Source organism: Fringilla coelebs, assembly GCF_963513975.1.
Source record: "Fringilla coelebs genome assembly, chromosome: 23".
NCBI classification, from domain to species: Eukaryota; Metazoa; Chordata; class Aves; order Passeriformes; family Fringillidae; genus Fringilla; species Fringilla coelebs.
Genome location: NC_140049.1, coordinates 2,339,948 through 2,364,601, shown reverse-complemented (window position 1 = coordinate 2,364,601; position 24,654 = coordinate 2,339,948). Strand labels below are relative to the sequence as shown.

General features: G+C 57.0%; 1 protein-coding gene across 1 annotated transcript; it reads right to left on the bottom strand.

The window, feature by feature from the left end:
- Positions 1–6,526: 6,526 nt before the first annotated feature.
- Positions 6,527–23,428, bottom strand: MDFI (MyoD family inhibitor; the record flags this gene model as incomplete). The annotated part of the gene is made up of 4 exons (XM_084220853.1): positions 22,888–23,428; positions 10,753–11,117; positions 7,652–8,015; positions 6,527–6,783 (listed from the first exon to the last, which is right to left on the bottom strand). Exons 1-4 carry the CDS (start codon positions 22,955–22,957, stop codon positions 6,527–6,529), a joined length of 1,056 nt encoding a protein of 351 aa, XP_084076979.1. The 5' UTR covers positions 22,958–23,428.
- Between the last annotated feature and the right edge of the window lie 1,226 nt (positions 23,429–24,654).

The window sequence follows — 24,654 nt, the reverse complement described above, 5'->3', positions numbered from 1 at the left end:
TCTGGGTGGATTTGGGGAGAGATTTGGGGAATTTGGGTCCTTGCGGGAATTTGGGTTCCCAAAATCTGGGTGGGTATTGGGGAGAGATTTGGGGAATTATTTGGGTTCCTGTAGGAATATAAATATAAATATAAATATAAATATAAATATAAATATAAATATAAATATAAATATAAATATAAATATAAATATAAATATAAATATAAATATAAATATAAATATAATACAGACAATATCCATCTAATACATATGCATACATATTTTTATATATATATATATAAAAATATTTACACAAATATATATTAAAAGCATATAAAATATGCCTATGTAGGTATGTGTATATATAAAATCTATTTAAATATATGTAAAATATGTATATTTATGTATAATGTGTGTATACATAATACCACTGTGTGAACATAGAAAAATCGATATTTGTGCAAAATATTTATATACGAGCCAATCTATATATAAATGTAAATATATCTTTAATTTCAAATATATTATATATGAAAATATTTTATATAAGTAGAATATATTTATAGACATTTGTATTAATTTTTTATATAATTCTATATTATATTTTGATATATCTATTTTTATATCTTTTTATATTATATATTTTAGAGAATATATTTCAATATAATGCTTTATAGAATCTACTTTGCCTTACAATTTTTATTTTTATTAACATAAGTTAAAATAATTATAGACATAAATTATGAAAATATTTAATAGAAATACATTAAAAAACCTTAAAATAGATTTTGCTTTGAAAATGGTGATATTTCAGTATCATATGCTGGTATAATGTTTTAATATTATATTTAAATATAATATTAAAATATAATATTAAAATATAATATTTTAAAAAGAAAATATGTATTTTTACCATATCTTTTTTCACCCCATAACTCAGTTTAACCCGTGTAGGGCTAAATTCAGCACTGAATTTTCCTCTCCCCCAAAAATTCCCCCAAATTCCTTTCAAACATTGGCACCTCCAGCTCCCAGATATTCCCGAATTCCAGCCCCTCTCCGGTTTCCAAAAGAAAACAACCGGGCAGGAAATCATTATTTGGGTTTGGGAGGCTCCTCTTCCTGAGGGGCTGCCTGGAAAAATCGCTGGAAAAGGTGGAAAAAGCTCTGGAAAAGATGGAAAATGTGGAAAAGGCTTTGGAAAAGGTGGAAAAGGTTGGAAAGCTGTGGGAAAGCCTCTGGGAAAGGCTCTGGAAAAGTGGGGAAACCTCTGGAAAAGGTTGAAAGGCTCTGGAGAAGGTGGGAAAACATCTGGAAAAGGAGGGGAAAGGATCTGGAAAAGGTGGGAAAGGTTCTGGGGTTTCTGGAAAAGCTGGAAAGGTGCTGGAAAAGGCTCTGGAAAAGGTGAAAAAGCCTTTGGAAGACCTGGGGAAATCTCTGGAAAAGTTGGAAATGCTCTGGAAAAGGTGGAAAAGGCTCTGGGGAAGGTGGAAAACGCTCTATAAACGCTGGGAAATGCTCTGGAGAAGCCAGAAGGTTCTGAAAAAGGTGGGAAGGCTCAGGAAAGGCCGGAAAGGTTCTGGTAAAGCTGGGAAAGCATCTGGGAAAGCTGGGAAAAGGCTCTGGAATAGCTGAAAAAGACTTTGGAGAACCTGGAGAAGGTTCTGGAAAAGCTGGAAAGACTCAGAAAAAGCTGGGAAGGCTCAGGAAAGGCTGGAAAGGTTCTGGAAAGTCTGGGAAGGTTCTGGAGAAGCTGGAAAGGCTCTGGAGAGGCTGGGAAGGTTCTGGAGAAGGTAGAAAGGCTCTGGGAAGGTTCTGGAAAGTCTGGGAAGGTTCTGGAGAAGCTGGGAAGACTCTGGAGAAGCTGGGAAGGCTCAGGAAAGTCTGGGAAGGCTCAGGAAAGGCTGGAAAGGTTCTGGAGAAGCTGGGAAGGCTCTGGAAAGGCCAGAAAGGCTTTGGAGAAGGTGGAAAAGTTCTGGAGAAGGTGGAAAAGTTCTGTAGGAGCTGGGAAGGCTCTGTAGGAGCTGGGAAGGCTCTGTAGGAGCTGGGAAGGCTCTGGGGAAGCTGGAAAGGCTCTGGAGAAGCTGGGAAGGCTCCGTAGGAGTTGGGAAGGCTCAGGAGGAGCCCTGGGTTTTCCATGCAGAGGATGCTCACGTTCCTGGCAGGTCGGGGCGGGGCTGTGGGACACAGGCAGTGGGAAAAGTGACGCTGCCGGGCCGGGCTGGCCGCGGGGACGGCTGAGAGCGGCGGAGCAGCCGGCGGTGGCCCCGAATCGTTAATTCCTTCCAGCTGCTGTCAGGCTGGCAGGTTCTCAAAGGAAGTTTCATAGACTGCAGCCGTCTCCCCTCGGCCCCGTCCCCCCATCCCGCCAGAATCTGGGATTACATGAGCTGCTCTGCCTTCCAAAAAGCCAGGTTTATTTTATTTTCTTTTCTCTTTTTTTTTAAATTTCTTTTTCCCCCTTTGGCTCCGGGAGTGTTTTCTTTTCTGCGTGAGTGTGTGCGCACGCACGTGCGCTGCCTTCCAGCTGAACCTGCCCCTTGGATTGCAGGAATTGCCAGGGAATTTTGGGGGGGCACAGAGCAGGAGTTGGGGCTGGAATGAGGAGGAGGAAGAGGATGAAGAGGAGGAGGAAAAGGCTCCCTGGGCCTCCTTGCTGGAGCACTCCCCAGCCCGCCGTGTGAACTGGGAGGAAACAGGATGGAGAAAGTATTTGGAGTGGAAAATAAAAATGCTCTCCTGCTTTATTGATCGTGATTGAGGACAGAAATAGCCCAGGCTGCTGACAGCCCTCCCCACCGAGGGAGCAGCCAAATGTGGGGCTCATCCCCAGCTGCTCCAGCCATGGAAAAACCAAGGGGGGCTCCGGGAGCTCAGGGCAGTGGGGATGAGGCAGGTCTGGATTTCCAAACCTCCCCTTGTGCCTCTTGCTGTGCTCTGGCTGCACCCAGGACAGGTTGAGCAGCCCCTGGAACCCGTCAGTAATTAAAAAACGAGCTCCCATCATTAATGTCCCAGGAAGGATCATTCCCCATGACCCCCAGCAGGGATTGGAGGAAAAGGAAACCCCCCATGCCCAGCTGGCATCGGGCACTGCCCACCCCAGGGAGCACTGGGGGCACCCTGCACCAAAATACCCAACCATGCTGGTGAAGGTGACTGGAATTTTAATGGATTTTAGCCAATTTCATTGAATTGTTTCACTTAAAACATCAAACTCGAGGCCAGCCAGGCTGGGGGAGGCAGGCAGGGAAGCCCAGGGTGCCCAGGAAAGCCCAGCAGGATCAACATCGGTATGGGCATGGAGCTCCAACCCTGAGAAAACCATAAAACCAAGCGCTGGCAGGAGAGTAATTAGTTAAAACCAAGCACATCTGTTGTTAATTAATTCCCAGGCAGGAGGGTTTAACTCTTGCCCTGCCCAGTGTTTTGCAACCTGCACGGCCAGTGCCAACTTGCATCCAGGGGAAGGGTTCAAATTGGCTTTTCAAGCCCTTCCAGGGACTTGAGATTGCTCTGGTTCATCATTCCCTGCTCTGGGTCATCATTCCCTGCTCTGATCCATCGTTCCCACATCCCAGAACCACCCCTGGGGTTTCCAGGAGCTCCTGGGGTGTGAGCAGAGCAGCCAGCACTGCCCAGGGCAGGGAATGCACCTCAGGTTTGGGGTCGGGGCTGAAATAAATCCATCTTTGCCCCTTCCAACATCCAGCCCTGAGGAGCTGCTGAGGAAGGTGGGAACAACTCACTGAGAGGGGGTTTGCAGAGGGCAGCGACCTGGGCAGCCCTGTGCTGCTTCTTGCTCTTTTATTTGCATTTTCTGAAAGGCAGCTGTCCCTGCAGTCCATTCACAGGCGTGAGCATCACCCCCACGGAGGAAAACACACCGGGATCCCATCCCTGCTCTGCGTGGGGACCTGCTCCTTTGGGAGCAGCACTGAAAGGCTGCAGGAGGAGCAGGAGGGGGGCTGGGGGTGTGTGTGACCCCCACCCCACCCTACACTGGGGGAATCTGTTCCCCATTAAGCGGCCGCGGCTGGTGGGAGCAGCCCTGGCAGCTCCGAGCTCCCTAATTAGCGGCAGAATCGAGGCCAGGCTGGGGAAGGCCAGCGTGCCAAGGATGCGAAGGGTTTGGAGCAGAGCCTGTGGAGCGGCTCTGAGTGACCCTGCCGGTGCCATCCCGTCTGTGCCAGGGCGGGCAGGGACGTGCATCCCACCCCTCACTGCTCTACCAAGGGGTCAGCCCCAAACCAGCGCCCCCCGCCCTCCCTGCGGGCCGCGGAGTGGAGGAAGGCTGCCCGCACCATCCTCGGCGCCTCCTCTGTGCGCTCGCACCACGCCGGGCTCTTGCTCACCGCTAAAAATAGGATTGCCGGCCGAGCGGCAGCGCCGGAGGGCAGCGAGCCCAGATCCCCAGGCAGCCCCTGTCGCCGTGACCAACTGACCCATTTGGCCGCGCTCTCGGAGCGCTTTTCCCTCCTCGCTCAGCCCAGCCCGGGCAGCAGCTGAGCCGGGCCAGCTGAGCCTCTCCAGGGACAGCGAGACCCCGCAGCGGGGCCGTGGTCCCTGACCCCCGTGGCACGGCTGGCACGGGTGGGGGTCCCAGCCAAAGCCACCCGAATTCCAAGGGTGGGGATCTCACCAGCCCCGGCCCTTCCAGAGGAATTTGGATAATTTATTTCCTCCTTGGGGGAGTTTGTGCTCTGGGGCTGGTGGAGCAGCCCAGAGCAGGTGACATCCCAGGGATGGTGGGACAAGGAGCCAGGTTTGTCCCAGGGTTTGTCCCAGGGGAGCCCAGGGTTTGTCCCAGGGGAGCTCAAGGTTTGTCCCAGGGTTTGGCCCAAGGTTTGTCCCAGGAGAGCCCAAGGTTTGTCCCAGGGTTTGGCCCAAGGTTTGTCCCAGGGTTTGTCCCAGGGTTTGTCCTAGGGGAGCCCACGGTTTGTCCCAAGGTTTGTCCCAGGGTTTGTTCCAAGGTTTGTCCCAGGAGAGCCCAGGGTTTGTCCCAGGGTTTGGCCCAAGGTTTGTCCCCGGGGACACTCCAGGACCCCAACCTGTTCCCTGGAGCCAAGGACAGAGAGTCCTCTTGCATTTTCCTTCCCAGCACGAGGAGCAAACAGGAGCACCCTGTGGCTTTCACTGACCTGTCCCATGTCCCCAAAGCCAGCTGGGAGCAGGATGGGCTGCAGGGACAGGGGACATGGAGCCTCTGTCTCCAGGGAGTGCCCTGCAGAGCACGTGCTGGGCCAGCCGCCAGTCAGAAATGAAGAAAGACCTTTATTTACAGTAAAAAGGAACCAAAAAAATCTATAAAATACCAGACACTTCCCTTCCCGTCTCTCCCCAGCCCGTCAGGGGGTGGCTGCCACCCCACCCAGCCACCACCCCTGTCCCTCCCCTGGGATGGTGGCACGGGCTGGTGGACAGCAATGCTGAGGGTCATTTGGCACCAACCCTGCCACCGTGCCCCACATGCCTGGGACACAGGGGGGACAAACAGGGGACACACAGGGGACACACAGGGGACACATGGAGCTCAGTGACAGGAAGAGCTCCTTCCAGGGCTGTGGGTATTGCCCTTGGCAGCCAGGCTGGGCACGCAGGGCAGGGGGCCTGGCAGGACATGTCCCCCAGCTGGGGACTCCAGCATGTCCCAGTGCCCAGGGTCACCCAGCCTTGGTGACATCCCTGCTCTGTGCCACCACCTGTAACCCCCTGGAGCTGTCCTGGGGCAGTGGCAGCGGGATGGGCTGTCCCCAAGGCCAGGAGCTGGGGTGGCTCTGCGGGACTGTGTGTCCCCAAGGCTGGGCCCTGAGATGGCTGAGGGATGGGCTGTCCCCAAGGCTGTCCCCAATGCCGGGGTGGCTCTGCAGGGTGGCTGTCCCAGTGCTGGGACCCAGGGTGGCTCTGCAGGATGGGCTGTCCCCAAGGCCGGGCCCCGGGCTGGCTCTGTGGGACTGGCTGTCCCCAATGCTGGGGTGGCTGTGCAGGGTGGCTGTCCCCAATGCCGGGGTGGCTCTGTGTGACAGATGTCCCCAATGCCAGGGTGGCTCTGTGTGACAGATGTCCCCAATGCTGGGGTGGCTGTGCAGGGTGGCTGTCCCCAATGCCGGGGTGGCTCTGTGTGACAGATGTCCCCAATGCCAGGGTGGCTCTGTGTGACAGATGTCCCCAATGCTGGGGTGGCTCTGCAGGGTGACTGTCCCCAATGCTGGGGTGGCTCTGCAGGGTGACTGTCCCCAATGCCGGGGTGGCTCTGTGTGACGGGCACTCCTGCTCTCGGCTCAGGTGGCAGGAGGCTCCCACTGTCCCCCCCAGTGCTGGCAGAGGTAGAGCAGGCCAGGACACCCCAGAGCCCCCGTGGCCCTCTGGGTTCACCCTTCCCCGGGCAGGACACGCTCCAAGGACGAGGATTCCAGCGGGGAATTCCCTCTCCTCCTCCTCCTCCTCCTCTTCCTCCGCGAGGTGTCCCAGGGGCCCGGCCGGAGCCTCGCCCGCTGCGGGAGCGCCTGGGGGTGCTGGGGCAGCTCCCCCCGCCCAGAGGGAGCCCTCAGGAGGAGAAGCAGAGCCCGCAGCACTCCATGCAGATCTCCAGGCAGTCGGCAGACTCGCAGCAGGCGTCGATGATGCCGCAGTCCATGTCGCAGGGCAGGTCGCAGTCCGCGCACTCGCCCGAGTTGCAGCAGCAGCAGCAGATGCAGGAGTCCTCGGAGGTGCAGGAGCCGCAGGTGGCACAGTCCAGCACGATGTTGCAGAGGGTCAGGAACTCGCAGAAGAGGCAGGAGAGGATGCAGTGGACGCAGCAATCTGGGGAGGAGCGCGGGGTGAGGCGGCGCCCGGCACGGGGGGAGCTGGGGGAGCGCCACGAGGGGGGAAACCCTCCCTCAGGAATTCAGGGAAGGGAGGGAAAAGGGGTCGGGAGGGGTCTCCCTCAACACCCTGCCCTCAAGAAAGACCAGTTCTGGAGGGCAGGAGATGGCCCAGCTCAGCATCCACCCCATAGAGGCTGCCAGGAGGGGTCCAGGGGTCCCACTGGGCGTGGAGGGTGCCACCAAGGGATGAGGGGCTTGAGGACATGGAAGGTGCCACCAAGGGATCCCAAGGAATGAGGGGCATGAGGGCTTAGAGGGTGCCACAAGAGATCCCAAAGGATGAGGGACTCAAGGGCTTGGAAGGTGCCACCAAGGGATCCCAAGGGTTGAGGGGCTTGAGGACTTGGAGGGTTCCACCAAGGGATCCCAAGGAATGAGGGGATCAAGGACTTGGAGGGTGCCACCAAGAGATCCCAAAGGATGAGGGGCTTGAGGAGTTGGAAGGTCCCACCAAGGGATCCCAAGGAATGAGGGGCTTGAGGAGTTGGAGGATGCCACCAAGAGATCCCAAGGAATGAGGGGCCCAGGGCTTGGAAGGTCCCACCAAGGGACCCCAAAGGATGAGGGGCTTGAGGACATGGAAGGTGCCACCCAAGAGATCCCAAAGGATGAGGGGCTCAAGGACTTGGAGGGTGCCACAAAGGGATCCCAAAGGATGAGGGGCCCAGGGCTTGGAGGATGCCACCAAGGGATCCCAAAGGATGAGGGGCTCAAGGGTTTGGAAGGCTCCACCAAGGGATCCCAAGGGATGGAGGGACCCAAGGAAAGCGTCTGCAAAGTGACCCCCGGGGTTCAGGCAGTACCTTCCTGTGCCTCAATGGGGATGTGGGAGGAGGGCGACTTGGAGCTGCCCTTGCTCTTCTTGCTGCCCTGGCTGTTGATGGAGTGGTGTGGCTGCAGCTTCCGCGGCGCTTTCTGAGCCCGGCAGGCGCCGTTCCCGGCCTCCCCGTTGGGCAGCAGCTGCGGGCAGGGCCCGGGGGGCTGCAGGGGTGGCCCCAGCTGGGGCTGGCCTGGAGGGGACAGCAGAGTGTTACCCTCCCCACAGGGAGAAATGTGTGCCCAGAGCCCGGGGAAAAGGAGGGAAAGGCTCCAGAGAGAGGGAGGGATGGAAAAGCACCAGGAATAAAATAAAATAAAATAAAAATAAAAATAAAATAAATTAATAAAATAAACTAATAAAATAAATCAAATCCTGTCTGGTCATGCTTCAGCCAAACTTTGCTTTTCCTCTCCCATGGCAGTAAACAAAGGATGATTCAGGGGAGAGGCTCGAGGGCAAAGGCACCTCTTGGCACCAGGGAACAGGAGCTGCTTTCTGTGCAGGGCACAGGCGGTCCCTGTCCTGCCTCCACCAAAATAAAACAGATGGAAGGTGAAAATGAAGTGGGTGGAAGGTGAAAATGAAGTGGGTGGAAGGTGAAAGACACAAGTGGATGGTCCCAGGCTGAGCTGGGCTGGGGCTGCAGAGGGAGGCGAAAGCGGGAGCTCGGTCTTTGCCACCCGCCGGGAAGGGAACTCAAAATACCCAGAGCTGAGTGGGAAGAGTGGGAGAAAACAGAAAACAGTCTTGGATAGAACAGGGATTGTCTCCCCTTCCTAAAACCCTCATGGAGAGCTCACTTCCAGCGTGCCCTCCTCCAGTGCCCTCTCCTGCCCGTGTATGCACCGAGGGGCACCGAGGTGACCACAGCGCCCAGGGCTGTGCCAGGAAGGGGCTGAGCCTGCAGGGAGCCTGCAGGGGCTGGGCCAAGAGGGACCCAGCAGCTGGATTCCCTGGGACTGCAGCTGGATTCCCTGGGACAGCAGCTGGATTCCCTGGGACTGCAGCAGGATGCACTTGGCGCTCCCCATTCCGCTGCATTCCTCAGACTGAACTGTTTGTAAATCAAAATCACGCTCTGGCTCCGGCCAGGGGCAGCCAGAGGCAGCCAGGGATCCCCCCCTCAAAGTTAGGGAAAGCAGCTTCCATTTTTTTAGGGCAGCATTTAAGACACGAGGCCAAAGCTCTGCTAGAAGAGGCACCTTCAGAAATGCGGGAGTGGGGGGACCAGGCCGGGACATGAGGATTTTGGGGGAAACTGCCTGTCTGCAGCTCTTCCACAACCAAAAACCTCCTGGATGTTTGTAACCTTTAACCTGAAACCCAAAGCTTTGGGTTTCCCACCGAGGTGATGCTCCTGGATCCCCTCAGGCTGTTCCAGGGCAGCATCACCGGGGTCCCCCTGCTGGGACCCTCCCCCAGGAATATTGGAATGTTGGAATATTGGAATATTGGAATGTTGGAATATTGGAATATTGGAATATTGGAATATTGTGGCCACCTGGGCCTGCTGCTCCTGCCTGAAGCTCCACACGCCAAACCTGCAATCCCAACGTCCCCAAATGCTGCAAAGTTGGATTTGAGCACAGGGCTGAGCCTCGGAGGGGCCAATCCTGGCACTGGGGGGCAAAGATGTCACCCTGCACCAACAGCCCCTTCTGCCCCACTGAGCCTGCACGAGCCAGGCTGGCACGGGAGTGCCACGGGAGAGCCTAAATGCAGTCCCCAGGGCCTGCCAAAATGGGAATAACCCCCAAAAACCAACGGTGACCCCCCCAGAAGAGCGGCAGAGTGAGGAGTGGGGACAGCAGAGGTGACGCTGCGGCTGCAGGGACGAGGAGAGGGGAAGGTGCCTTCAGCAGGAGGATGAGGAGGAGGAGGAGGAGGGTGCCCCAATCCCCCCAGCCATGGGGCCCGTGGGGGGCGGCCGGGGGGCTGGGCTGGGGAGGGGAGGGGGCCGTGCAGGGCTGTGCTGTGACTCAGGCCTGCAGAATGTCTGTGGGCAGCCGGCCCAGCTCGCAGATGCTGCGCGAGGGCTCGGCCGCGGGATCGTGCGCTCGGCTCTGCTGCTGTGATCTGCACTGAGCTCTGCTCTGCCTGCTGTGATCTGCTCTGCCTGCTGCACTGCACTGAGCCCTGCTCTGCCTGCTGAGCCCTGCTCTGCTCTGCCTGCTGTGCTCTGCTCTGCTCAGCCTGCTGCACTGAGCCCTGCTCTGCCTGCTCCACTGCACTGAGCCCTGCTCTGCCTGCTCAGCCCTACTCTGCTGCACTGCACTGAGCCCTGCTCTCCCTTCTGTGATCTGCTCTGCTCTCCCCACTGCACTGAGCCCTGCTCTGCCTGCTGTGATCTGCACTGAGCCCTGCTCTGCCTGCTGTGATCTGCTCTGCCTGCTGCACTGCACTGAGCCCTGCTCTCCTTGCTGTGATCTGCTCTGCTCTGCCTGCTCCACTGCACTGAGCTCTGTTCTCCCTGCTCTGCTCTCCCCACTGCACTGAGCTCTACTCTCCCCACTGAGCTCTTCTCTCCCTGCTCTGCTCTCCCTGCTCTGCTCTCCCCACTGAGCTCTGCTCTCTGTGCTTCACTCTGCTCTCCCTACTGCGCTCTGCTCTCCCCACTGAGCTCTGCTCCCTGCTCTGTTCTCCCCGCTGTGCTCTGTTCTCCCCACTGCAGCGCCTGCATTTCCCATCCTCTCCCCTCCCCTGCCCACTCTCCAGAGGGGCAGCCCCGTTCCCGGCCACCCTCATCCCGCTGGGGAGCCTCCATCCACTCTGCACCCCTTGGAAGGGGACTGGGGAGCCTCCATCCACTTTACACCCACACAGGGACATCCTGGGGCTGTGCCACGGGGACATTGCAGGGCTGTGCCATGGGGACATCCTGGGGCTGTGCCACAGGGACAGGCTGTGACACATCCTGGGGATGTGCCATGGTGACATCCCGGGGCTGTGCCCATGGAACCCCACGGTTGTGCCATGGGGACATCCCAGGTCTGTGCCCACAAGAACGTTCTTTGTGGGTTTCCTCTCTCCCCCTGGGGTTTTGGGGGATGCTCCTTTCCCAGACAGGCTCATCCCCCTTCCCACCACAGCACCCAAAGGATCCCAACCCTTCGGGAGCCAGCCGGGCGCCGCCCTCCACCTTCGCCTCTCCAGGTGACTCAGGCTCGGTTGGAGCTTTGATGTCAGAGGAACAAAGCGAGGAGGAGCCGCGTTCCCACCCCTGCCCTGCTCTGAGTCCCGCTGCTGCCGCCGAGGGGAACACTCACATGTCACAGCTTCGGGAGCGCCGCAGAGCTCGGCCCGGGGGCCTTTCGTCAGCACTGCCGGGGATTTGTCACCTTCCAGGGCTTTCTCCTTCTTCGGCACCGCGGGGCGGGCGGGGGACCGGGGATGGGCCGGCGGCGGCGCCGGGATCTGCCTCGGGGCAGGGAGCGAGGGCTCAGGCACCTCTGCAAGAGAAACGGGGGTGGAGCTGAGCCCTGGGGTCAGCCAAAATCCCAGCCCGGCCCCAGACACTGCCCATGGCTCGGGGCAGGAGGTTTGGGCTCCTCTGTGACACACAGCACCGAAGGATGGCACCCAAGGGATGAACCAAGGGATGAACCAAGGGATGAACGAAGGGATCAACCCAAGGATGCACCCAAGGGATGAACCAAGGGATGAACCCAAAGGATGAACTGAGGGATGAACCCGAGGGAGGAACCCGAGGGAGGAACCCAAGGGATCAACCCAAAGGATGAAGCCGAGGGATGAAGCCGAGGGATGAAGCCAAGGGATGAACCCAAAGGATGAAGCCAAGGGATGAACCAAGGGATGAACCCAAGGCATGAACCCAAGGGATCAACCCAAGGGATCAACCTAAGGATGCCACCCAAGGGATGAAATCAAGGGATGAACCCAAGGGATGCCACCCAAGGGACGAACCCAAGGGATGAACCCAAGGGATCAACCCAAGGATGCACCCAAGGGATGCACCCAAGGATGCACCCAAGGGATGAACCCAAGGGATGCCACACGAGAGATGCCACCAAGGGATGAACGCAAGGATGAACCTGAGGGATCAACCCAAGGGATCCCACCAAGGGATGAACTCAAGGAATGCCACCCAAGGATGCACCCAAGGGATGCACCCAAGGGATGCCACCCAAGGGCTGCACCACACGGGGTTTGGGCACCGGGGCTGTTCCCCCCCAGCTGCTCCCCCCGCTGCAGCACCATCCCAAAAAGCCTCCCCGAGCTCTCACATTCCTTCTCCGAAAAGCCGAGGGATCTGGTTACACTCAGCAGCCCGAGCTGGAGTTTTCATCCCCCTTCCCATGAAAGGGCCACTGTCTGCCCTGCAGGAGCTGCTGCCACCCTCCCTCATCCTGCTGCACCCTGGGGCAGCACCAGCCCCTGCAGGAGCCCTCCGTGGGGCAGGAAAATCCTGCCAGGAGCTGAGTTATTCCCCACGGAGGAACTCTGCCCAACACCCCCTTGCAGAAAGCCAGGAGGAGGCAGGAGCACCTCCAGCACTGCTGCTGCATGCCATGGGGAATTTGGGGTGCCAGGGGTGCCCGGGGGGGGCTCAGGGCCATGCCACAGCGCCCCAACCCCCCCCCTGCCACCCCAGCCCTCTGCCCATCCCCCGGAATAGAAACGTCTTGCACAACAGGGGCTGGAACAGAGTTTATATAAAACTAAATTACAGGCTGGGCAGAGGGAGGGAGAGCAGAGAGCCATAATTGCCCTGGCTGGAGTCCTGCAAGCAGCCAGGGAGGGCAGGGGAGGGGGGAAAAGAGGCCTGGGGCACTTCATTATCCTCCAGAAAACCAGGGTCCCACACAGCAGAGCTGAGGAGGAAAGGAGGGCAATCACGGGTAATTAAATATCAATATTATTAAAAGGAGCATAACGAGGGAAGTTGGGGGGTTCAGCTGCACCCCGGGATCAGCAGGAGCCTGGAAATGCTGCAGCTGCTCTGGGGTGATGCTGCTCAGCTCCACAACACCCTGCAAAGTCCTCCACGTGCCTCAGTTTCCCTTCTCTGCCCTCCTCAGGGTGCAGATCCAGCCTGGGGTGCTGGAGCTCCTGAGGCAGGGGTTGTTTTTGGGTTTTTTTTGGGAAGAAAAACTCATCCCAGCACAGAGCCCTGCTCACACAGAGCTCTCACAGCTGAGGCGATTTTGGGGCTCAACCCAGGGAGACCCAGCAGCTCCAGCTGAACCTTGCCCGGCAGCACCGGCTCCAAATCCCAGTGGAGCAGGAGCAGGCGAGCCCCAGACGGGAGAAAAGCCATTCCCAGGGCTCTGGGAAGCGAAATGGAGAGGTGAGGAGAGCAGGCTGTCACCTCCCCAGGGTGTGGGGTGAGTTAAACCCACAGGCTCTGCCACGGCCCAGCCCTGATCCAGGGGCAGATGTGAACTCCTGATGGATGAGTGTGGGAAAGGGATCCTGAGGATGATTGCCCTGGCCAGGAAAGGGCTGGGGGCGCAGGAGCTTTGGGGAAAAGCCAGAGGTGTCCCATGGCAAGGATGCCAGAGATGAGGAGCTGTCAGTGGAGCCAGAGGTGAGGCTCCCACGGTTCCTCCTGTGAGACGTCCTGAGCTTCTCCAGGGCTTAAAACCCCACAGGGCTGCCCAAAACAGCCTGTGGGAAAAGGGCTGGAAAATCAGGTGCAGCAGCAGGAGAAGGGCTGGCCCAGGGAGAGCTGAGCAGATCCCTGTCCCTGCCCCTCCGTGCTGCCTCCAGAGCATCCCGTGCCCCTTCCGTGCCCGTTCCTGGGGACAAGCACAGCCTGGAGCCCCGGCTGGGTGGATCCACAGGGATATCCAGGCTGCTGCTCCTGGGATGGAGCCCAGGCTCGTCCCCGCCGTGCCCACTTCACACTCGTAATTACCCTGCACAAGGGCTCGCACACAACCGCAGCCGGGCAGGGAGGAAGGTGGCAATTAAATTAACTCCCCCGGGAACAAGGTGGCCGGGAGAGGGACAGAAATAGACAGGAATGAAGCTCGGGTGAGCTGATCCTCCCCTGCCTGCATCCCACAGGCTGCTGCAGGGAATGTGGGGAGGGGGCTGACCCCCAGCGACCCCCGGAACGGGGTGGGGAAGGACGCGGGGAGGGGCTGGGAGGAGCTGGGAATGTGCGGGCACAGCACAGACCCCATGGGCTGCTGCTCCTTGGGATCCACGGGGAAAGGGAGAGGGAATGGCAGGGAAAGGGAGAGGGAATGTGCAGGGAAAGGGAGAGGGAATGTGCAGGGAAAGGGAGAGGGAATGTGCAGGGAAAGGGAGAGGGAATGGCAGGGAAAGGGAGAGGGAATGGCAGGGAAAGGGAGAGGGAATGGCAGGGAAAGGGAGAGGGAATGGCAGGGAAAGGGAGAGGGAATGTGCAGGGAAAAGGAGAGGGAATGGCAGGGAAAGGGAGAGGGAATGGCAGGGAAAGGGAGAGGGAATGGCAGGGAAAGGGAGAGGGAATGGCAGGGAAAGGGAGAGGGAATGGCAGGGAAAGGGAGAGGGAATGGCAGGGAAAGGGAGAGGGAAAGGGAGAGGGAATGTGCAGGGAAATGGAGAGGGAATGTGCAGGGAAAGGGAGAGGGAAGGCTCAAGGAAATGGAGAGGGAATGCCCTACGAAGGGCACAAAGAATGCCCAGGGAAACGCAGAAGGAATGCTCTGGAAAATGCAGAGGGAATGTTCAGGGAAGGGCACAAGGAATGCCCAGGGAAGGACAGAGGGGATGCCCTGGGAAATGCAGAGAGAATGCTCTGGAAAATGCAGAGGTAATGCCCAGGGAAGGACAGAGGGAATGCCCAGGGAATGCCCTGGGAAATGCTGCAGCAGCAGCAGCTCCCCAGACGCCCCTAAGAAGAGGCAGCAGCTCTGCTGGCACAGGAGGAGGAGGAGGACAGACCCTTCCATCACTGGCAGGCTCATCCCACAGCTCCAGCTCCCTCTCCTCCTGTCAATCCCCCAATCCTGCCCTGCCAAGCCGAGCCCCCCTGGACCCCTCCTCCCTGCTGACCTGAATCCATCAGGTTTAAAACCAATTGTGAGCCTGGTAAGGCCAGCCAGCCCTTGGGAGGGGACATCTCCCACTTTCCCCCAAAACTCCTGCACCTCAGACCCTCCCTGGCCAGGCCAAATCCTCCTCAGAGCCTGGGATGAGCCCAGGAGCAGCACCAGGGGGATGTGGGAGAGCAGCTCAGATCCCTGGATTTTGGGAGCAGAGCACACGAGGCATTGCAAAACAGTAACTTCAGTAAACCACAGCACTGCCCCGAGGCACCAGAGATCAGCAAAGTGATAAAAGTTTTCTTTTAAAGGGGCTGCTTCTCCTGCCAAGCCCAGGACACGCTCATGGAGCCGCTTTCCTGATGATCCCAAAGTCCAAATCCATCCGTCATGGGAGCCCCGAGACACCAGGGAGCTCCAAAATCCACCAGGGGGGCGGGAAAACAGGACAGGAGAGAGGAGAGGTGCAAAGCAGCTGGAAGTTGGTGGCTGGAAGTGCGGAATTCCTGCAAAGCCCGAAGCTCCAACACCCCCCTGAGCTGCTGTGGGAAGGAGCTTTGTGCTCCCAGTGGGAATTCCTGGTGGGAGAACAACTCCAGGTGGGAGCTGAAGGGAGGCTGGGCTGGGGAAGGTGGATATTCCAGAGGTATTCCAGGGGATTCCAGGGGTATTCCAGGGATATTTCAGGGATATTCCAGGAGTACTCCAGGGGTATTTCAGGGATACTCCAGGGGTACTCCAGGGGTACTCCAGGGGTACTCCAGGGATATTTCAGGGATATTTCAGGGATATTTCAGGGATATTTCAGGGATACTCCAGGGGTACTCCAGGGATATTCCAGGGGTACTCCAGGGGTGTTCCAGGGATGTTCCAGGGATGCTCCAGGGATACTCCAGGGATACTCCAGGGATACTCCAGGGATACTCCAGGGATACTCCAGGGATACTCCGGGATATTTCGGGGTATTTCAGGGATATTTCGGGGTATTTCAGGGATATTCCAGGGATATTCCAGGGATATTCCAGGGATATCCCAGGGATACTCCAGGGATACTCCAGGGGTACTCCAGGGGTACTCCAGGGGTACTCCAGGGGTACTCCAGGGGTACTCCAGGTTTCCAGTGCAGAAGAGGCAGCACCAGAGCAAACCCTTCCCCCACCCCGCTCTGCCAGGTGGGAGCAGAGGGAAGCAAAATCCTGGTTTGAAAAAATCAAAATAAAAACTGGTTTGAAAGTTTGCTTGGTGAAATGGATGAATTAATTCCTTATTCAGCTGGAAATTAAGGCACCAAGGCTGCCTCAGATTGTGGGAGAGGCAGGGAAGGGGAAAGAAGGGTGGGAAGGAAGGGAAGGGGGGATGCTCAAGATCCAGCCCAGCTTTGCTCCCCACCTGGAACACCTCCGACCTCACCTGGGCAAAGCTTTGGACAAACAATGAGGAATGCAGTCAGAAAACAGAGTGGTTTCTGTGAGAAGTGACTTCCTAAATGCACAAAAAGCAAAACAAAGCACAAAAAAAAAAATACCCACAAAAACCCCAAAGAGCTCAGCAGGCTGGGAGCTGTTGTTATTTGTTATTTATAGGATTTGGGTGGGAAGGCAGGGAGGGATTTTGGGGCCAGGCAGGCCAGGAGCAGCATCCACCCAGCCCATCCCTGCTGGGAGCGTGGCCTGGGTGACAAAACCCCAGATCCCATCCCTGCCAGCTCCTGCCACCCAAATTCATGGAGAAATATTCCTGCAAGGGGGATCAGGGAAGAAAAAACATCGGTTCCCTGCAAGGAGCACCTCTGCCACTGCAGCAGATTGGGAGGAATTATCCCTTCTGCAGCAAAAATGGGTTAAATGTAAATATATTTACATTTTACAGGGGTTAAGGCAGCGTGGAGCTGCAAGGGAAGGAGGAATCTTTAAGGCTGGACTGGAAAATAGGGACAAGGAAACGTCCCAGGAGACAAAGCTGGGGAGGAGCAGGTTCCTTTCCTCACCCCAAAACACCCAGAAACCACCCCAAACCCGCTGTGGGGACAGAGAATTGGGGGGAAAACAATGGGAAAAGAGCAGGAGAACTCCCCCAAAAATGGGAAATCTGGGAAATCTGGTAAATCAGGGGAGGAGCAGGTTCCTTTCCTCACCCCAAAACACCCAGAAACCACCCCAAACCTGCTGTGGGGACAGAGAATTGGGGAAAAAAATGGGAAAAGAGCAGGAGAACTCCCCCCAAAAAATGGAAAATCTGGGAAATCTGGGAAAGCAGGGGAGGAGCAAGTTCCTTTCCTCATCCCAAAACCAACTGAAACCACCCCAAACCTGCAGTGGGGACAGAGAATGGGGGAAAACAGCAGGAGAACTCCCCAAAAAATGGGAAATCTGGGAAATCAGGGAAATCAGGGCCCAGGAGGAAATCCTGGGTGTCCTGAAGGAAAAGCAATTATCCCTGGAGCCTGGAGAGCTGCAGAGGTGAGGGCTGTCAGATCTGGGAGATTTGGGAATTACAGAGCAGGGAGAAATTCTGGAGGGAGTAATTAAGGGCTGAGCCAGGCTGGTAATTGGGTAACCTCGGGGGTTAAACCTGCACAGGTCCTGCCAGGGGAAAAAATTGTGTCTTCCCCACCTAAGTCCTTAAAAAAAATTTAAAAAAGTTAATTGAGGAGGGGATCAAGGGGAGCTGCTCAATAATCTGCATTTTTCCAGCACAGATTGAAACCAGGGCCCATCACACCTTCCCTGGGACTTTCCTTAAAAGGGATTTTCCTTAAAAAACTCCAGGGATTTTCTTTTAAAAACTGCCTCAGTTGGTGGAGAAACTGAGGCAGGAAAAATGGGATTTTCCCCAGAGAAATCTCCTGTAGAGAGGGAGTCCAGAAGTTTCTCCAGGCTGGGGTTTCTCCCACGCACAGATCCCAGAAATTCCCCAATTTTTGGGGCACGGGAAGGGATTTTGGGGCTGTCCTGGTGCCCATCCCACAGTGGGGCCAACTCCAGGCATGGAAAAATCTGGGAAAAATCACCAGAACTGCAGCAAATCCCCCGAGGAGGGTTTGGGTTTCTGCAGCTCCCAGGCAGGAGCTTTCCAAGGAAATTCAATCAGGACTTGGAGCAGGGGTGACACAGCCCCAAGGCCCAGCTTTGTTTTGCTCAAACCCAGAAACTTTGAAAAAAGCCAGAAATCTGCTTTGGTTTTGGGTTTTTTTGCCTTTTTTTTCCCCCTCCCTCGGGTTTCTTTTCTTTTTCTTGGTAAGTTTTGCAGTCGTTCAAAGAACAAACACCAGCGAAGCGTTTTCGGGAGCTGACAAGAAAAAAAAAAAAACTTGGAGAGAAAAAGCAGAAATGTTGCAAAAAAGTCTTTCTGTGGGGTAAAAAAAAAAAGAAAAATAACACTTCTGTTTCTTTCAGGGCTTTTTTTTCGGGAGGGGCTCTTTGCACTTTGAGCACAGCTGCAATCCTGCATTTAAATCAGTGCTGAGACAAGAAAAAAAACCCATTTATTTGGATTTTGGATGGGTTTTTTTCTTTGTTTTAGAACAGGACAGCCTCAGGGAAGGGTTCCTGAGTGAGGTGGTCTTGATTCCTGCAGAGAATTCCCTGCTTGGGGCAGCCCAGGGCTGTTTTGGGGCTGAAAGTTTCGTGTTTGGGGCTGAAAGTTTCGTGTTTGGGGCTGGATGTTTCGTGTTTGGGGCTGGGCACGCCTCCTCTCACACCTCGGGGCAAAATCCTTGGGAACAGGCAGAAGGAATTAAGGAAAAATGTGTGAGCCAAAGGCTGAGCTGGGACAGCTGGGACACGGGATTGGGGACACGGGTGGGGACACGAGGGTGGCAAATGGGGATGGGAAAGGAGCTGGGAATGAGCAGAGACAAAGGCAGGTTGGGTTCTGGAGAGGGATTTGTCTTCATCTTCAGGAGGAGGAGGAGGAGGAAGAGGAGGAGGAGGAGAAGGAAGAGGAGAAGGAAAAGGAGAAGGAAGAGGAGGAGGAGGAGAAGGAAGAGGAGAGGGAGGAGAGGGAGGAGAGGGAGGAGAGGGAGGAGAGGGAGGAGAGGGAAGAGAGGGAAGAGAGGGAAGAGAAGGAAGAGAAGGAAGAGAAGGAAGAGAAGGAAGAGAAGGAAGAGAAGGAAGAGAAGGAAGAGAAGGAAGAGAAGGAAGAGAAGGAAGAGAAGGAAGAGGAGAAGAAGGAGAAGAAGGAGAAGGAGGAGAGGGAGGAGAGGGAGGAGAGGGAGGAGAGGGAGGAGAGGGAGGAGAGGGAGGAGAGGGAGGAGAGGGAGGAGAAGGAGGAGAAGGAGGAGAAGGAGGAGAAGGAGGAGAAGGAGGAGAAGGAGGAGAAGAAGCAAGAGGAGGAGGAGGAGAAGGAGGAGAAGGAGGAGAAGGAGGAGAAGGAGGAGGAAAAGGAAGAGGAGAAGAAGGAAAAGGAAGAGGAGAAGAAGGAGAAGGAAGAGGAGAAAAAGGAGGAGGAAGAGGAAGAGGAGGAGGAGGAGGAGGAAGAGGAAAGAGCCTCTCCTTCTTCTCACTGTCCCTGCTCCCCCTCCCCGAAGGAAGGATCATCTCACCAAGCAAAAAAACTCTTGTTTTTTTTTTTCCCTCCTGTTTTCTGCTAATCCCTCTAAAAAATAATTACCAGGACAGACAGACAGACAGACAGAGGGCTCTTCTCTCCCAAACTACCTGTGGCTATTTCGGGGCCTCGCTTTGCCCTGTCCCTGTCCCTGCTGGGTGGGAGGAGCTGTGGTGGCTCCCAGCCCATCCCTGGAGACGCCAGGGAACAAAATTTGGGGAGAAAAGCTCCGAGTCCGGCTGGGGAAGAGCAGCAAAACCCCCCCGAGCTGGGCCACGCCCCCCCCGAGCTGGGCCACACCCCCCCCGAGCTGGGCCACACCCCTCCCGTGCCTCAGTTTCCCCGTTTGTCCCCCAGCCTGGGGGGATCCAAATGAGCCAGTCTGGCTTGTGAAACCTGGGAAAGGGAATGGAGAGAGAATTCCCAGGCTCGGGGCTGCGTGACAGAGCTGCTGGCTGCAGCCCAAGCCACCGGGGCTCTGCTCCTGAGTGTCACAGGGACAGACAGACGGACGGACACCGTGACACGCTCGTCACCAAAACCACACGGGGAGGGAGGGGGGAGAGGAGCCAGGGATTGGGGTGGGGAGCACAGAGCTGCTCCTGAGGAGGAGCAGGGGGATGAAGGCTCTGGAGCAGGGCAGGAGGGGGATGATGAAGGCTCTGGAGCAGGGCAGGGGGAGGATGATGAAGGCTCTGGAGCAGGGCAGGGGATGATGAAGGCTCTGGAGCAGGGCAGGAGGAGGATGAAGGCTCTGGAGCAGGGCAGGAGGGGGATGATGAAGGCTCTGGAGCAGGGCAGGGGGAGGATGATGAAGGCTCTGGAGCAGGGCAGGGGGATGATGAAGGCTCTGGAGCAGGGCAGGAGGGGGATGATGAAGGCTCTGGAGCAGGGCAGGGGGATGATGAAGGCTCTGGAGCAGGGCAGGGGGATGATGAAGGCTCTGGAGCAGGGCAGGGGGGAGCTGGGGAGAGCCCCTCACCCTCCCCACGCTGCAGAGGGGGAAGGAAGCTTGGGCTCTGCCCAGTTCACACTCAGCTCTGGGGGAGGTGAGGAAGAGGAGGGGGGTTGGAATGGTTTGGGATGGAGGTGAGACCCCTTCAAGGTGGGAACACGGAACTGGGCACTGATGGATGGGCCTCAAACTTGGGAACACCAAATTGGGCACTCATGGATGGCCCTCCAAGATGGAAACACCAAACTGGGCAGAGATGGATGTCCCTTAAATTTGGGAACACCAAACTGGGCACCCAGATGCCCCTTAAATTTGGAAACAACAAATTGAGCACTCACTGACGGCCCTCCAAGATGGGAACACTAAATTGGGCACAGATGGATGTCCCTTAAACTTGGGAACACCAAACTGGGCTCTCATGGATGGCCCTTCAAAAGGGAACAGGGACAACAGGTCCCCAGCAGGGACACACCAAACTGGGCACTCACAGATGACCCTTAAACTTGGGAACACCAAACTGGGCACTCAGGGATGCCCCTTAAATTTGGGAGCACGGAACTGGGCCCTCACTTATCCCCTGAAATTTGGGAGCACCCAGCTGGGCACTCCCAGGTGTCCCCAAGCAGCTCAGTCCGGTCCCCAGCACCCCTGGGAGCTGAACCCCTCTCTACCCTGGGGTGGCCACAGGGAGGGCAGAAAAGCCCCAAACCCATTCCCCACAAAGCATTTAACAGATTTTTAAGCTACTTTTTGAACTCCCCCCCAGCTGCTGGGACGGGAGCTGTGCTCAGCAGAGCTGGGCCAGGGACAAACCGCTGGCAAAAAGCTCCTGGCGTTCCCAGCTCAGCATTTCCCACCTGGAAAAGGAAGGAAATGCAGGGAAATCAGCCCCGGGGCTGATCATCCAGGGAACGCAGCTGCCACGGCTGCGGGGGCTCTTTGGGGCTGAGTTTGGAGCAGAGCTCATCCAGCTGGGAGAGCAGGGGGAGAGAAGGAGAGGGTGAATTCTCCAAAGGCAGCAGGGGCCGGTCCAGCTGTGCCGCTCCCGAGCCCGGAGCTCCCGCGGCTCCGCCGAGGTTTGGAGATTTTGGGAGCTGCTCCCGGCCTGGATTCGGCTCTTTTTGTGTCTGGCCTGACAGAGCACGGTGTGCCCCTGCACCTCCTGCTCGGGTGGGTTTCAGCCTCTCCCTGGGGTTTTTAATGCAGTTTTTAATGTGGGGGCAGCAGCAGGGCCAGAGGGGCTCTGGGGGGCTCAGCTGTGAGGATTCCCCCAAATTTTCCATCACTTCTGCACGGCCTGATCCCTGCAACCCACCCAGAGCAGCCCCCAGCCCCATCCCTCGGGGGGTTTAACTCACCCCCCCCCCCCCCCCCGGCTGCTCCCCGGGCTTGGCCCCGGGACAGAAACTGCGGCAGAGTTTGGGATGCGAAATCCCGGCGGGCTCCCGGCAGCTGCTGAGCTCACACACAAACACAGCACAGGAAAACACGGCCGGGGCACCAGCACAGCTCACAATCACACAAAAACACCCAAACTCACACCCAAACACGGCCAGGGGCACCAGCACAGCTCACAATCACACAAAAACACCCAAACTCACACCCAAACACGGCCAGGGGCACCAGCACAGTTCACAATCACACAAAAACACCCAAACTCACACCCAAACACGGCCGGGGCACCAGCACAGTTCACAATCACACAAAAACACCCAAACTCACACCCAAACACGGCCGGGGGCACCAGCACAGCTCACAATCACACAAAAACACCCAAACTCACACCCAAACACGGCCGGGGGCACCAGCACAGCCTCACGTGCTCACAATGGCACAAACACCCCCAAAATCACACCCAAACACGGCCAGGGGCACTAGTACACACTCAGATATTCACAATTACACAAAAACACCCAAACTCACACCCAAACACTGCCAGAGGCACTAGTACACACTCAGATATTCACAACTCTGCAAAAACACACACTCAGATGTTCACAATCACACAAACACCCCCAAACTCACACCCAAACACGGCCCGGGGCACAAACACACACTCAGATATTCACAAACACCCCCAAACACTGAATGCACCCCGGGAGCCTCGCACACACCCCCACTCGTGCACACACCCCACCCGGGACCCCAAAACCTTCCCCAGGATCCCAAAAACTTTCTTGGGATCCCAAAACCTTCCCCAGGATCCCAAAACCTTGCATGCGATCCCAAAACTTTGCAAGGGATCCCAAAACCTTTCCCATGATCCCATAACCTCCTCGTGGATCCCACAGCCTTCTCCTGGATCCCAAAACCTTCCCTGGGATCCCACAGCCTTCTCATGGATCCCAAAACCTTCCCTGGGATCCCACCGCCTTCCCTTGGACCCCAAAACCTTTCCTGGGATCCCACAGCCTTCCCTTGGATCCCAAAACCTTCCCTGGGATCCCACCGCCTTCTCTTGGATCCCAAAACCTTTCCCATGATCCCAAACCCTTCCCTGGGATCCCACCGCCTTCTCTTGGATCCCAAAACCTTTCCCATGATCCCAAAACCTTCCCCGGGATCCCCAAACCTTGCATGGGATCCCAAAACCTTCCGGGTGAGCGCACAGCACTCACCCCCCCACCCCCTCCAGCCGCTCCCCCCGCCGTGTCCCCCATCCCGCGCCCCCCTCTGTCCCCTCCGTGTCCCCCCCTCTGTCCCCTCCGTGTCCTCCCGTACCTGGCGGCGGCACCGGTTCGGTTCGGGGCTGCTCCGGGCGGCTCGGCCGGGGGCTGCCGGGCCGGGACATGGGTGCGGGAGGCGCGGGCTCGGTGCGGGGCTCGGAGCGGGGCCCGTCCGGTCCCGCCGCGCTCACCTGGGGCCCCGCGGGGCTCCGCGCCCGCCCCCGCGCCCGCCCCGCATCCCCCGGCCCCGGCGATGGGGGCCGGCCGGGGCTGCCTCTGGGCTGGGCTTCGGGGCTTTGTCTCCGCCAATTCCTTCCAAAAATAAAAAGAAAAAAAAGAGAAAAGAAAAAAAAATCGAATTAAAGAGAAAAAAAAAGGAAATAAAAAGAGTTGGGAGCGCAAACACGCGGCCAACCCGGCTCCGGGAGCTTCTGCCGGAGGCTGGAGCGGCGCCGGGAGAGGGGAGAGGCGCGGGGCAGGCGGAGGTGGCTCCGGGCCGGCCTCGGCTTTGGGATTGCACGGCTGGGCTGCGTCCCCTTGAGGAAAACTGCGGGGGGAAAGCGGCGCTGAGCCGCGCTCGGGCCCCGGCTGGGGGTTTGGACCCCTCGGGTGGGGGTTTGAACCCCCAAGTGGGTGTTGGACCCCCTCGGGTGGGGGTTTGGACCACTTGGGTGGGGGTTTGGACCCCCAAGTGGGTGTTTGGATTACTCGGGTGGGTGTTGGAGCCCCCCGGGTGGGTGTTGGAGCCCTGAGTGGGTGTTTAAACCCCCAGGTGGGTGTTTGGACCCCCCTCGGGTGGGTGTTTGGACCTCCAGGTGGATGTTGTAGCCCTGAGTGGGTGTTTAAACCCCCTCGGGTGGGTGTTTTACCCCCCCCCAGGTGGGTGTTTGGACCCCTAGGTGGGTGTTGGAGCCCTGAGTGGGTATTTAGACCCCCAGGTGGGTGTTTAGAGCCCCCCGGGTGGGTGTTTTACCCCCCCAGGTGGGTGTTGGAGCCCCCCAGGTGTGTGCCCCAGCCTTTCCACATCCCCCCAGGCAGGAAAGCCAAGCTGGAGCTTTATTCCCCGACTCTCCGGCGCGTCCAGGGCACCGCCTCTGCCTCCCGCACCCCTCCCTGCCTCAGTTTCCCCGACTGCAAAATGAGGTTCGGCTCCCCGGGGCGATGCCGGGATGGGAGGTGGCGGTGTCGCGGTGTCACCGAGGGCACCGAGGAGCCCGGGCTGGGGCAGCACATCCCCGGAATTCACTCCTCACTCCGGGGCCGCGTCCCCGCAGAGCCCCGCAGGGATTTGTCCCCGTGCCGAGCGTCACCAGGACCCGGTGGGATCTTTGGGAAGTTGTTTTCAATCCCACTGCTGCTTTTTCCTGTGTTTGCCTGTGTTGAAGAGCCCGGGGCTGCGGAGAGGCCACAGCAGGGACTGTCACACTGTCACACTGTCACAGCAGGGACTGTCACTCCCTGCCCTCGGGCTCCATCCCTGCTGCCTTTTGCCCTCTGGAGTTTTGGCTCCGGGGCTGGAGCCAGGGGAGAGCCCTGGGGGCTCCTCGCTGGAGGGGGAGCAGGGTTCAGATTGAAATTCTGAGAGTGGAGCTACTATCAGTGATAAATCAGACCGGGGAGGATGTCGATGGTCAGATGGGTGCTTTAATAAATCGTTTTTTGCTGTCTGCCAGGGGCTGTAGAAGTCCAAATGGGCCAACATTTAGGGCCTTTTTAGCCTTGTGTAGAACTGAGAATTTTGGGTCTTTTTAGCCTTGTGTAGAACTGAGAATTTTGTGCTCTACCAGTGTGAGGAAGGGCACTGTAATTAAGATTGGGAGGG